Genomic DNA, 12938 nt, shown 5'->3' on the forward strand with positions numbered 1-12938 from the left:
ATGGGGAAACGGACTGCTATAATGACAACCAGATTTTTGTTTTACTCTCCCTTTCCTTACATACTACGGCTCTAAATTGGACGTTCAAATGGACCAAAGTGAAAACCCAAGAAAGGTGAAATGGTGCTGGCCTGATGGATAGGATAAGGCACTTGCATGGCCTCTGACCCGTGGGTGGAGACCAACAATAACGGTTTTGCCGAGAACTTCAGGCCGTGTAGTCATCCAGTTGGCATTACTCCTTCACTGAACAGCTCCGGGAGTACAATGGGTGTGTTTCATTCATTCACCATTTACACCAGTATAACGCCTTTTGGGGCGACTAACGGGAGCGAGCGAGAGGGTGGGCCTTGCACGTGCGAAATTGCGAGGGGGTACCTCCAACTGACTTGTGCACGGCACCCTACTAAGTACTAACCGGTCTCTAGCGATGTGCCAAATTTGAGCGCAATCGGCCCAGTCGTTCTTGAGATCTGGAAGCGACACCCTGCACGTGCGCACGTGCAGTAGCACCCCAACTCTGGCACATGGATATGCATTGCCTAGTGGGTGCCTACCCACATGCCAACTTTCAGCGCAATCGGCCCTGTAGTTACCGAGATATTGCAACAATTACAAAAATGACACATCTTCGTTTTGCACGTGGCACGCGCATAAGGGGTCACCCACATGCATCGGGAATAGTCCAATGCTTGGTAGAAGGAATGAAGCTACCCTACAAAAATTAGGTACTGCATGTAAATCGGTCAAGTGGTTGCTGAGATATAAGCCTCGCAAAAGCGTCCGCACGGCCGGCCGGCCGGCCGCTCATGCTCAGAAATTTCCGTTAATCTAAGGAAAGACTCCGCTCGCTTCGCTCACTCCGTAATTAGTGCCTAATTGAAACTACCTACCTATCGTTGTCAAGACATTTATCGTCTTGTATGTATATGTGACATAATCCTCGTTCATGTTTTGGTTATTTGAAGAAAAAAAAAAATACTCATGGAATATCTCATGGAAGTGAATGATTAAATAATATTAGGTACATTTGGATATTGTCCTGTACCTATCCTTTGTAGAATGAACTTTCAGAACACATTTGCTTCAATATTTAGTCATCATAAGCCCAGATAAACTCAGATGTAGGTAATGTTACAAAATGAAAGCGCAAAACATATAATTTATAAATAGAATACTTAAATGCTTTTTGCACAAGTTTGTATGCGTACCAACATGGCGCTCAACAATTTCCAAAAGAAGACATACATGAGAGGCGCCCCAAAAATGGGAAACGCATGCAATTTTCAAGTCTTAATTATTTCTTCGTAAAGGTGAACACATGAAGTTTTGATTACAATGGAAACAAAACTTTTTTGTCGTTAAATGATGTGCTTTAGAAACGTTTAATTAAAATATGTTACTAACGCAGTAAAGTCTCTTTTATAATTAGTTAATATTGACAGTAATATTGGCCATTGTCCATAAATTTGGTTTAAATTTGTAGCACGTCAGTTTACTTTTCATCACAGGACAACGGCTTGCATTCACTCAGCTATGGATCAGCAAAGAAGAATGGAAAATAATGACAATAATGTTCACGAAGCAATCCTTGAAACACAACCAGGCACCGCAGCACGCGACATAAGCCCAAGTAACGGGCCTGCTCAAAATGGAAATCAGTTTCCTTCCGTGCATTACTCTGATTCTGACGTTTTGATAAATAAGTCAGATTCCGAAGATGGGTTATTTATAACTGATTCAAGTGATGATGTGATGAATGATGTATTGTCTGACTTCTCGCCAACCAAAGATAGACTTGAGCAAACTCGAGAAATGATAATGGAAAGCTTGGTTCAAAGTTTTGTGACCATCATTCCAGACAACTCAAACACGTGTGACCCGAACGATCGAACGACCGAACTTCGAGCAACGAACGAAGATAGCGCCTTTGATGCTATTGACATAGCAACTGTCAAGAAAGACATGCAAAACATGCATGTTATGCGGTCAATGCGGTGCATACCCTCAGATTCAGCACTTCCCGAGTTTCGAAGAAACGTCAGTGACTTGGCGAGTGTCGCTGCCAGTGACGATTATGTGACGATCGGATCAGCTTCGGAAGAACCAACCACCGCCTCATTCTTTTCACAATCTGCATCAACCAGTCACTTGCATTCTCCGAGGAAGCCAGGGTCATATATCCGATCAAAGAGCGCGCTTTTGTTTCGGAGTATACACAGGCCTGTCGAGCCAGCTGATCAGAGCCCCGAGCGAGACCAACAACAATCGAAAAGCGCAGCTGCGTCATGTGACACATTCTCTGATCATTGGTTGCTTAATGAAGGCTGGCTGAGAAAGAATAAGAGCGACATTGATCAAAACCAACAAGAAGCTTTGCCAGGGTCGGGACAAGAAGAGAAGCCAGCAGAAGGAAAATGTCAGGCAAATCAGTGTTCAACTGATAAGGCTCAACCAACTCAATCAACCACTCCCAATTCAGAAGGAAAAGCTTTGGATGAAAGCAGTAAAGCCAAGCAGGCTTCAAAACCACAGGCTAGAAATGTCAACGGTAAACCGACTTTCAAGGCAACTAAGCTTCCTCGCTTTTATCGGACAAGGCTGGAAGGAAAAATGGCCAGCAGTAGGAGTGAGAGCTGTGTTATAATGAATAATAGGTGCACTGATGATGCGAACACCACAGTAAGAAGAAGCCGGAGCTCAAGCACTAAGATTCCAAGACCATCGATACAGAAGTCCGCACCTGCTGAACGACAAAGCAAGAAGGATGCTGGTGGCGTGAGCTACGCCGTGAAACACTTGTTATCTCCAGAGCGGGTGCCAGTGAAGCCTCGCTCGCCACCGCACAAAGTGAGGTCGCCGGTGAGAAGTTGTGCCACCGCTCGTGAGTCATCCTCTCTGCCTCATGCATGTGTGAAGGCATCAGAAAGTAACTCGTATTCTAAACAAGCTTTTGTTCAAAATTCAGGAAATAAGGCTAATGAAATAGAAGAAAAGTCGAAACCGCAGTCGAAGACAAAGAGTGTCACCGATAAGAAAGCTTCGGATAAAGTGGATTATGATTTAAAAGCAGATGAATGTGTACGTAATGCCGAGAGTACGCCAATCCCGGTTAACAGGGATCCAATAGATGCTTCTAACCTTCCACAACGAAGTCGCCCCGGTAGCCCAAAGAAAGCTAAGAATATTGCCTCCGCGACGGCATTGAAGACAGCGAAATTTCATCCTGAGAATTCAACTGCCAAACAGACCAGTGACGAGTCTTCCGTACCAAAGCGCGCCGCGACGTCCTCAGCCAGGGTGTTACCGAAGCGTCTGACACCGGCGCAGCGAGCGGGCACACCGCCGTCGGCCGGTGGCGCTGGTGCCACCGTCTCCGTCTCGTCTGGCCCGCTGGAGCGCAGCAGCGTCAGCGCCGCACCCACACTCATGTCAGTCAAGGTGGACGTCAGCGTGCGCGCCGAGGACGGCTCTGTGCGCAGCTTCCGCGACATATCACCGCCGAGGGACGGCAGGACCGGCGACCTATTCTCGGGGGTGGAGGAGCTGATCAGGGGCCTGCTGGAGCCCACGGCGGCGGGTGGCGGCGGCCGGCGGCTGACCAACACTCCGGTGAGCGTATGGTCGCCGCACAGTGGCACTCCCCGCTCACAAGGCGGCGGGTCTGATGAGCCGCTGACGGATCGACGACCTGTCCCGGAGGCCAGGTCAGTGCCTGTCGTTACCCCCCGCAGAGGTAGTGAGGTCAGTGGTGGCTCCTCAGGACGCCGGGATTACGCCGCGCTGGATGTTCACGCGCAGCGGTGCCAGGCGGAGGAGAGCGTCGTGTTCCTTACTAGTACCGGCAGCATGTCGTCGACAGATTTGTGGCCACAAGCGGCCAGACAGATTGTATACCCGTCCACGACCGTGCCTGTTGTAGCGGCTACTGCAAACCGATCCAGGCCTGGTCGTATTCAAACAGTTTGTCCAAGTGCTCCTCATCCCGACGCTGAGATCAATCACAGACACGGGGAGAATTCTTGGCAAGACCAGCATGATAGGCAGTCCACAGCGAACCATTCTGCCGTGCCTTCGGCCACCAGCGAACGCCACCGTCGCTACGAGCACGTATCGCCAGGACGGTCTGTTCCATCGGCTCCACCGTCCTCGCCAGTTCGTGTAAAACATTCATCCTCCTCTCCCGACAGAGGCCGAACGCCGTCTCCTCGTTCGCGGCTTCCCGTTCCCGTGCGGATGGTATCAGAGAGCGCCGTGCGCTCGTCTCGCTCCCCAACGCCAGAGAGACACTCGTTCTACCAGACGGCGCAGACGACGCCGGACCGACCGCGCTCGGCCACGCCGGACAGCCTGCGATCCGCCGGCGGGTCGTCCGTCTCACTGCACAGCCTGAAGAGATCGCCACGAGCCGCGGAGCTGTCCAACTTCGGCACGCCCAGCCTCAGTCCGCGCAGGAGCTCTCCAGCGGTGTCGGACAAGCGCAGAGGCTATGGCAGGTCCCAGTCCTCGTCGCCGCGAAGTGCGCGGTCCAGTCCGCTGCGACATAGTCCGTTCAATCACCTTCGCTGCGATCCTCAACAAGCCCCAATGTCTTCGGTACCGGCAACGAATGTGAATGAACTGCCTGCAACCTGGGGTACAACCGCCGACGATGATTCTTTCTGTATAAAAAGACATTCTAGAGTCGTGAGTCCACCTCCACAGGTAGCTGGACCGCAGCATTTGACAACAAAACCGGCAGAGGATTCCACGACAGACATTGAACCAGTCACAAGCTCTTCCGGTGTGCATTCTCAAGATACTTCATCAGGTGATTATGGTAAAACTCGGCGCGAACTTGAAACAGCAGTGGCTTCAGCCTCAGTTCCGACGCCCATGAAACGCGCCATGTCTGGACCGTTCGTGTGTGAAAAAGACACACTCGTTCAAAAGCCTATTCCTCAGAAAAGAACGAGGAACGTCTCACCGATGAGACCAGGCACTCCGCATCCAAGAAATGAAGAGCTAATGATAAGCAGCAAGACGTCGTTCTGTTCGATGGATTCGCCTGTGCGAAATAGATCTCCTTCGCCACACGGAGTGCAGCTGGGTCAGCAGGCCAATGAACAAGATGTTACCTCGTCAGACCGTCAGAATTATTCCAATCTAGCCAAAGATGACATCATCCTAACATCTGTCAATGATGAGGCCATCAATGAAAAGACAGAACTCTCGCACCCAGGAATTCATCATCCTTTGAAAATCGACTCGCCAGCAACAGAAAATGGACGTGGCAGCAACTTGTCCTGCTCCATATCACCTCGCAGTGCACGTTCTAACCCGTCGAGTCACCATTCAGACGATCAAGCGAAAGGGAGCAATCAGTCAGACCACCGAACTTCTCGTCATGAACAACACGAGCAACGAGTGAATTTAGAAAGCAGTGCATGTGACACAGGCTTAGAGAGGGAGATGATAGAAACAGAGAACACTCTCAAGCTTATGGAGGAAACGATAAGTGTACTTGAACGACAAAATCTCTCACTCGCCTCAAATACCAAAGAGATATCCGAGAAGATTTATCAGGAGAGGGCACGGAAGTGTGATCTAAAAACTGCAAAACTAATGCTTCTCAAAGTCAGAACTGAGTTACAAAAGACAACGAAAAATAGTGAAGAAAATCGAATGCAGCTGTTGAGTGCAAAAGAGAAGATATCGGAACAAGAATCTGCCATTTTTCTTCTGAAAGAGTCCCTACGAGATGAATGCGTGAGGAACGTTAGAATGGAGAGAGGTCTCAGGGAACGATCCACAGCTGGAGCCTCGTGTAACGCCACGTCTCACTTTTCTATGGGAGCTGATGGGAGAGATCGCACGACATCGTCTTTGGTCGCCGAGCCTAGCTCTGTTCGAGAGCTGCTGGAGGAGACGGACATGCAGCTTCAAGAGGAAAAACGTGCCCGGAAAGATATTGAACAAAAACTGGCAGAGGAAAAGTCGAAGAAGCTGAAAATCTTGAATGCTGCTAAGAAATGGCGCCAACAGTTAGAAGCTGGGACAAATTCAACATTGTTGGCCCCTAAATGTCCTGTTATGGATACCAAAGCTGCTAAGTTTCCTAAGGTGAGCGACAGTGAGTCATCAAACATGAAAAGCTACCAGAGCATCCATACTCCAGGTAACAGCAACGAATCGATAAAAATTGATCCAACTAGGTGCAAGTCGAACGAATCGATCTTGAGTAGTCATAAGTTTGATATTGAATCTGCGTCAGGCTCGGAGTATTTTTCGCCAGAATTCACGGACAAACAAGACGGTTCATGCCAATGTGAGATCTTGGATGGCTCAACAAATTGGAAGGACACCTGTGCGGAAATGAAGCAACTGAATGATCTCTACTTGGCCAAGCTTAGTGAAGCACAACATGGTCAAGTGGAATTGAGGCGAGAGTTGCAAGCGGCTGAACTAAAACTTAAAGAGGAGACAGAAAAGAAAGATCGATTCGAGGAGGAACTCAAAAGCTTGATAGATCGAATTCATGAAATGCAGAGAGATGTTCAGTTATACCAAAGACAATCGAAGGAGCAGCTGGTCACATTAAGACAAGGAGATCACGAAAAGATTGAATGTCTTGAAATGGAAAAATTGAAACTCAAGGATTATTACCAACAGCAGATGGAAACAATCGTACAAGAAAAAGTTGCAGAATTTCAAAGAAAAGTTGCGCATCTTGAAACAGTTGTACGCGAACAAATAAATACGTACACAAAGACCATGCAACAGAAGTTTAGGGAGAAGCTTGCCACTGCCTCACAGCAACAAAAAGAGGTTATTTCTCGACTTGAAGCGGAACATTCCAAGGAGTTGGAACGTCTGACCACGGAATATCCTCAGGAAATCGAGAGGCTGCAACAGCGGCTGGCGGAATACCAGCAAGAGGTCATCGACAAGAAGAACAGATTGGAACAGAGGGAGACGCAGGTCGGCACCATACTTCGTGTGGTAAAGCTTCTAATCAGAGAAGGAAACGCGATGAAAGGTGATACGAAAGAACAAAACACTGTGGAGATCGCCAGGAAGATCTTGAAATGCATGGATCTGAACTTGGACGATATCATGTCACCTAGACCATGTCAGAGCGACTACAAGGAGCAGTCGGGCGACAGAGAGTGGGTCACCAAGGATGGCTCCTGTGTGACGTTTCGGAGCATCCCTGATTCACCGCGTCCAACGCCGGCGAACCGATCAACACTATCGAGAAGTGCCCCTCCTGTTCCCCCGAGGCGGAGGACTTTGGACGAGTGTGGACAAAACGCTACATTAGTTCAGAAAACAAGCAACGACTCGACCACAACTCAGCCTTTTAGCACGTCTGGCGTGGTGAAGAAGATCTCTTATACCCGATTCGGCGATGAAGTGATCCGGGCTAGATCTGAGGAGTTTCTTCAAAACAACATTAGAACTCATACAAAGCAGCTGTCGACAACATCCGACCTGTCTCAGTGGGGCGTGAGCGGGTCCTATTTGCTCGACACGGGCCCTCCGACGGCGCCGCCGCCGACTCCGCCCTCTATAGCCACCAGCTCGGGAGCAAACACGGAAGAACGGGACCTCGCCTCGAAGGAGTCTGGCCAAGACGTGGCGTCGTCAGTTCTGAAGGAACTCAACCATGCATCACAGGTTAAAGCTGTCGCTGATAAGGGCACTGGAAGCGCCACAAGTCTTATTAGAGATCCGTCGTTTTTGCTGCTGACAAATTCAATACTGGCCGAAGATGCGGCACAGATGTGTCAATGTAAGCGTTTGACCCGTGCCCTAGAGGAGTACGGTAGGTTAAAAATGACTATCGCTCACCGAAATAGATTGAAAGAAGGACCCGCTGCTCGAGAACGGACTCGTTCTTCAAGCGAAACATCAATTAATCGACTTGCGAGCAGTTACTTTGAATCTATTGAAGGCGGCGGAATCTTTGAAACAAAGGTGCAAGGTTCAAGTAAAATAATTGTGTCTAGCTTATCAAGCTCGGAACATCAATCAACCAAAGCAAAGGCAGACAGCTCAAAAACGACGTCTAAAACAAGTTCTGACTCCAATCAGCTTTTTAGCAAGGATATGAAAAGGACATTGGCTGCCAAAGCCGTTGAGACTGGAGGCTTGTTTGCCAACCCGTTTTCTATGAAGCCAATACCATCAAGGCGTGCTAGTGGAACATCTGAAAAGGTGACGTCCAAACCGCCCATTCAGAGCGTGAGCGCGGCGCCGAGTCGCTCTGCCACCGGCCGCTCCCCGTCCCCGCTGCGGCAGGAACAATCGGCAGAGGGTGGCGCTGGAGCGAACACAACGCAGCCCGAAGCCACAAAGTCACGCTCAGGGCAAGACGCCTCGGGCTTTATCGAACGGACGCTCAGTCCCTCGCGTAATGTTGGAAGTAGAATCAGGAAAACATCGCCAACATTAAAGCGGATGCCGTCGTTTGATAAAGTCGACACATTCGACTACAAGGAGTCGTCTGAAGATTCGAAGTTTGCCCTGTCGAGACCGCCTCCCCCACTGGAGCTGAAACCACGTGACAACAGAGCGAGCGTGCAGCGGAAGCAGCTGGCGGCACTGCGTAAGCAGAGCCCCAAGGAAAAGGAGAGGCACCGTTCTATATCCCCTCGTGAGCGAAAACTTTTCACACTTCGCAATCAGCAGCTTGCCGAGAAGAAAATCACCAGAACCGAAGTGACGAAGAGGACACTGTCCCCATCGCCTGTGTCGCCTCAGGCGTTCTTCCCTGACATTACAGCTCCCGAGCAAACGAAAAACTTTGTCCCCACTTTCAAGCGACAGCGAGACAGGAGCCGGAGCGGCCGCAGAAGCGTCTCGTCCGGCATGGACTGGAAGAAGTACATCAAATCTGGCCAGCCATGGCAGGATGTGTACTTACACGAGCATAACGACCCGGACTATGTGGAGCCGATTCCCACAAACGGCACTTACTACACGGCCGATACGCGCAACGACGACTCGGACCGGTCTGACTGGTCGCCGAGCTACAGCTGGGCGCCGCCGCGACCCGGCGAGCGCGAAAAGTGGAACCGCTACCTCACCACCGGTCAGGCGGCCGAGCAGATCGCCCTCGAACGCTTCTACGCCACCCCGGAGCGCGAGAGCGCCGACGCCCGGCGCCGGATGCGTCGCTCGCGGAAGCAGGCGGAGGTGATGGAGCACATCAACCGGCTGCTGGCGGTGTCCAGCGGTAGCGACCCGTCTGAAGAGCGAGCCGGTCGCCGGGCCGAGCGAGGCGAACACCGCTCCAAGGGCCACCCGCGGCACGCGTCGGAGCCGGCCGAGCACCAGCACGGGCGTAGCGCTGTGCTGGACGGGGTGCGCAGGAAGGCGCTGGCCCAGCTGGGCACGCGCCACCCGGCGGACCCGCTGGCCGACCTGCCGGCCCACCGACCGCCGTCGGAGCGCGGCGCGCCTCAGCAGCGCGTGTCGCTCTCGCTGGACCGCGATCTGCCGATGCCGCGGCGAGACTGCAGCGTACACCAGCGGCTGTCGGCCGACGTCAAGACGCACCAGAGGCTCGCCAAGGAGCACAGCAAGCAGCGGAGGCCGGCCGGCGCGCGTGAGAGCTCGTCCAGCCAGCTGCGCTGGCCGGCCGACAGTCGCAGAAAGGTCCCCCTCGTGCTGGTGTCGCGTACGCCGCGCGGAGAGCTGGCACCGCCGGAGCGGCGCCGCCACCGGAGCCACTCGCACTCGCGGCACGGCACAGCGACCGCGGCGCTGGACGACCTGGACATGGACTCGTGGGTGGACCAGTGGGAGCGCAAGTGGGACCACGAGAGGCGGCAGAGGCCGCTGTCGCACTGGCCGCCCACCTGACGCCACGCGGACTCAACTGTGGCCTACTGGGACCTGGCCGGCTACCGGACCTGGGCGCGCCGCTGGATGCGCCAGAACCTGGCCGTGCGCTGGAGCACTGTGCGCTGGGTGCTCAAGTCATGGCGCCCGGTCTGGAGGTGCTGCTGGCCGGCGCTGCAGGCCATCGGCTCGGCGCTGCTCAGAGCCGCCGGCACGCTCCTGACCAAGAGCTCCCCGCCGCTGTGGGGGCACGTGTGGTCAATGGTGGAGGCGCGCTCCAAAGACGACACCTTCCGTCACCACGCCAATGTGTTTCTGGCGGTTATGCTTGCGTTGATCGACTTGTCGTTGCTGAGCTGGGATGCATGTAAAGTTCGCGACTTCTTCACCGGTTGAAGATGCTGTAGCATGTAGGTATGCGTTAAATGCTACCATCACCTATTCGGCTGTTTGGGGATCATGTCAACAATTACCTTCATTTACTGCATTTTGCTCAAAGCTACAGGCGTTATTGACGAGAGGTGCGTTCTCCCCCTTGACATGTGTTCTGATTAGCGACTTTGCGTCAAAGTAATCGTTTCTTAGACGTGTTACAATGCTCGCTAGCATAGCAATGGGATTAGCACATCGCAAAAGCGACCGAAACGACTTGTAAATAAACGGCCTGTAGTCGATTTCGTTTCTACTTGGAGTACAAATTTCGCCGGAATTACATTGACACACGGCACGTGGCCTGGTATATCCACGGAAGCGGTGATCGCTGTGCAGTTGTGATTGGCCGGGGATTCCGAGAGGCACCGCTCATTTGTACGGCGCTGTCGAGCCGCGGAGCCGACCGTGCCGTCAGCAATGCCGTAAATCCCAAACCGCAGTACAATCTACCGAACCGGAGCGGGTCGGTACTGTTGTCGACCGCAGCTGTCGGCGGCACCGGAGGTGTCCGGATCGACTGCGTGGGTAGTCAGCCGGCTGTGGCACGGCTCGCTCTACTGCCGCTTAGGCGATTAGTTTATGCTACAGTCCGTTCGTCTCTGTCACGAGCCGTTCATCTTTCAGCGTGGTCTGTGGTCTGTGGCGGATCCGGCGGTGGCCGCGCCGAGGGCCTCCCGGTGACACCCGCCGGATATGACGGCCCCGTCGCGTCAGGCGGGATCAGGGGGATCAGGCGAGCCGCCCCAGCTCCGCCGACTGCTCCGACACGGGAAGGTGGCAACTGGCAAGGTTTCTGTTAAAAAACAGCTCCCAAACAGCTCAGCACATTTATTGTTCACAACAGAACGCTACAATGATAAATGTTTTCCAGGTACTGACATGTGTTGACAGGGTTAACAATTTATAAAGTGCACCCGATTCTGTAGTTTGAAAACATGAAGGGAAGTTTGTATTTCTTTGATGCTGTTTTGAAATGCCATCGATCTTTACTCTGTGTATCGGTTTATAATGGCGAGGGCCGCCGGAGTTTCGCCAAATCCTGTGATTTTACGGGTTTGCGCAGTGGTAATGCCGAGCGCGCGCCGTGGCAAACAGAGCACCTCGACCGGCTCTCGGGTAGCCATACGCGGCGGCATCCACCGATATCGACTGGTCGGATGATTGCTCAATCCTAGACATTTCTATGACTACATGCGGCATGTAGTAGTCTTTTTACAACTCAGTGCTTTACATTTATTACAAAAAACAAACACCTATACAGAGCGGACAAACAGTCATCACGCCATCACGCCCATCTCCCAAAGCCCTTTCGTAGAACATCGTGTATGCCCGCGCCCTCAGCACCCGTTCTAAAGTCACTTCGGTGACGTGGCTCCCTTCGGTTCGTCGTGGTAATGACCAGTAAAACGCCTTTTGGGCGACCAACGGAGCGAGCGAGAGGATGGGCCTTGCACGTGCGAAATTGCGAGGGGATACCTCCAACTAACTTGTGCACTGCACCCTACTAACCGGTCTTTAGCGATGTGCCAAATTTCAGCGCAATCGGCCTAGCCGTTCTCGAGATCTGGAAGCGGCACACTGCACGTGCGCACGTGCAAGCGGGGTCCAAACTGACTTTTGCACGGCACCCTACTAATTAGTCCCCAACTGTGTACCAAATTTGAGCGCAATCGGCCCAGCCGTTCTCGAGATCTGGGAGCGCCCCCTGCACGTGCGCACGTGCTGTAGCACCCCAACCTTAACACATGCAGATGAATTATCTGATGGAGACCTAACTGTGTACCGAGTTTCAATTCAATCGGCCCAACCGTTGTGCCGTTATTGAGGTTGCAATTTTGGGGGTTCTTAAAAATGTCCAACTTTACCACGCGCCACGTGCGGTGGTTGGCAAGAACGCATGGTGGCCATCACACCACAGAACTTTTACGTCCAAGTGACATTCAGTAAAGAAGACCGCTTGTCAATCGGATGTCCCGTTCCTAAGATATTAGCTTTTGAAGAGCGTCCCCACGGCCGGCCGGCCGGCCGGCCGGCCGCTCATACTCAGGATTTTCCCTTAATTCAGTATGAGACTCCGCTCGCTTCGCTCGCTCCGTAATTATGCAGTGGTCTCTGGCTCAATTCTGCCGGATTTGCGTAAATATGCCTCATAGGCCTTGATCATTTCCGTCCCAGAATGTGTTGTTTGTAATGATCTTTCCATATACATACTTACTCTATAAACAATAAACTTACCTTGCCACGATGATCACAGAATTTATTATATTGCGGAGGGCTACGTATCATGTTCTGGAGGTGACTGACACTGTGTCGTTGTTCATTGTTCAAACGACGGCTCTTGTTTTTGGTCGCTTGTTCAGTTCTAGGCCTGCAGTGGAATTAGTTGTTGTTAGCTTTTCTCTGTTGGCGAAGTGGTTAAAGTGTCTCAAGTGGAAATCTAATTTTAAGCCACTTGCTTGTGTCTGTGCTCTCGGGTAAAAGCTCATTTACTGCGTCGGTTATTTGTTCATAAAGGAGAAAGCCTATGTTGCCAAGTTGAGTAGCGTTAAGAAGTAGGAGACTCGAGTAAGTAACTGCGCCTTTCAGTCAACGAGGGACGAAAGTGCACCTGCATCTCAGTTAAGCTAGGGTTATTGAAAACAATATGTGGATGCAAGATCATCGACTATGCAGTCAAT

General features: G+C 51.9%; 1 protein-coding gene across 1 annotated transcript; it reads left to right on the forward strand.

Annotated features, from left to right (window-relative positions):
* The first annotated feature begins 1321 nt into the window (after window positions 1–1321).
* LOC122381505 lies at window positions 1322–10502 on the forward strand. The gene has a single exon (XM_043365750.1). It carries the CDS (start codon window positions 1537–1539, stop codon window positions 9847–9849), a length of 8313 nt encoding a protein of 2770 aa, XP_043221685.1. The 5' UTR covers window positions 1322–1536; the 3' UTR covers window positions 9850–10502.
* The last annotated feature ends 2436 nt before the right edge of the window (window positions 10503–12938 follow it).

This window comes from Amphibalanus amphitrite, unplaced genomic scaffold, assembly GCF_019059575.1.
Source record: "Amphibalanus amphitrite isolate SeventyFive unplaced genomic scaffold, NRLGWU_Aamphi_draft 000121F_arrow, whole genome shotgun sequence".
In the NCBI taxonomy this organism is placed as follows: Eukaryota; Metazoa; Arthropoda; class Thecostraca; order Balanomorpha; family Balanidae; genus Amphibalanus; species Amphibalanus amphitrite.